General features: G+C 29.3%; 1 protein-coding gene across 3 annotated transcripts in view; it reads right to left on the reverse strand.

Moving 5' to 3' along the window:
* Positions 1 to 641, reverse strand: part of UPF2 (UPF2 regulator of nonsense transcripts homolog (yeast)) — a 137,625-nt gene that overhangs the window by 103,805 nt on the left and 33,179 nt on the right. For all 3 annotated transcript variants that reach the window (XM_012642200.1, XM_012642199.1, XM_012642201.1), the window contains exon 4: positions 42 to 202. In XM_012642200.1, the coding sequence (XP_012497654.1) occupies positions 42 to 202 (161 nt within the window). The remainder of the gene's footprint in view (positions 1 to 41; positions 203 to 641) is intronic.

Consider the following 641-nt stretch of genomic DNA (forward strand, 5'->3'; position numbering starts at 1 on the left):
ACTATACTGAAATAAACAAATTCTGTAACATAATATCTTACCTTCTGGTGTTGGTTTATCTTGAGGAAGATCTGGCATATTTTCATCCAAAAGGTCTGCTAAGGATTGAGAATTTGCCAGCAGCTTCTGATAAGACATAGCAAATTCCTCATATTGTTTATGTCTATCTTCACTTAGCTCCCCTTTAGAATGTAGAATACGCCTATAAACAAATGATGAAATAATCTGACAATCTTATCAAAATAGATGTGATCACGTATTGTTATACGAGAAATATTCAGAAAAATTTGATTTTATCAAAGTTAGCACAATCTTCTTCGCCAACTTATTTTTACCTAACATTTCCAAGAAGTATCTGAAAATTAAAATATGTATAATCAAATTCGCCTAAGCAATTATATTTTAATACTAGTTCCTCAAGGAATATGAAGTATGCCTGCAGAAATACCATAATATTTAATATACTACAAATAATGTAAAATTATCTAGTATTTTGTTACAGTCACTCTTCTCAGACATACACAGTTAACCAAAAATATTTAGCAAGACTACAGAAGTCAGTTTTCAAAAGCAAGATTATGGAATCAGTTACGATTCTATACATAATTGAATCAGAAATGTCATATTTAACATTTGAATCA

The sequence above is a fragment of the Propithecus coquereli genome, unplaced genomic scaffold, assembly GCF_000956105.1.
Source record: "Propithecus coquereli isolate 6110/MARCELLA unplaced genomic scaffold, Pcoq_1.0 Scaffold177, whole genome shotgun sequence".
In the NCBI taxonomy this organism is placed as follows: Eukaryota; Metazoa; Chordata; class Mammalia; order Primates; family Indriidae; genus Propithecus; species Propithecus coquereli.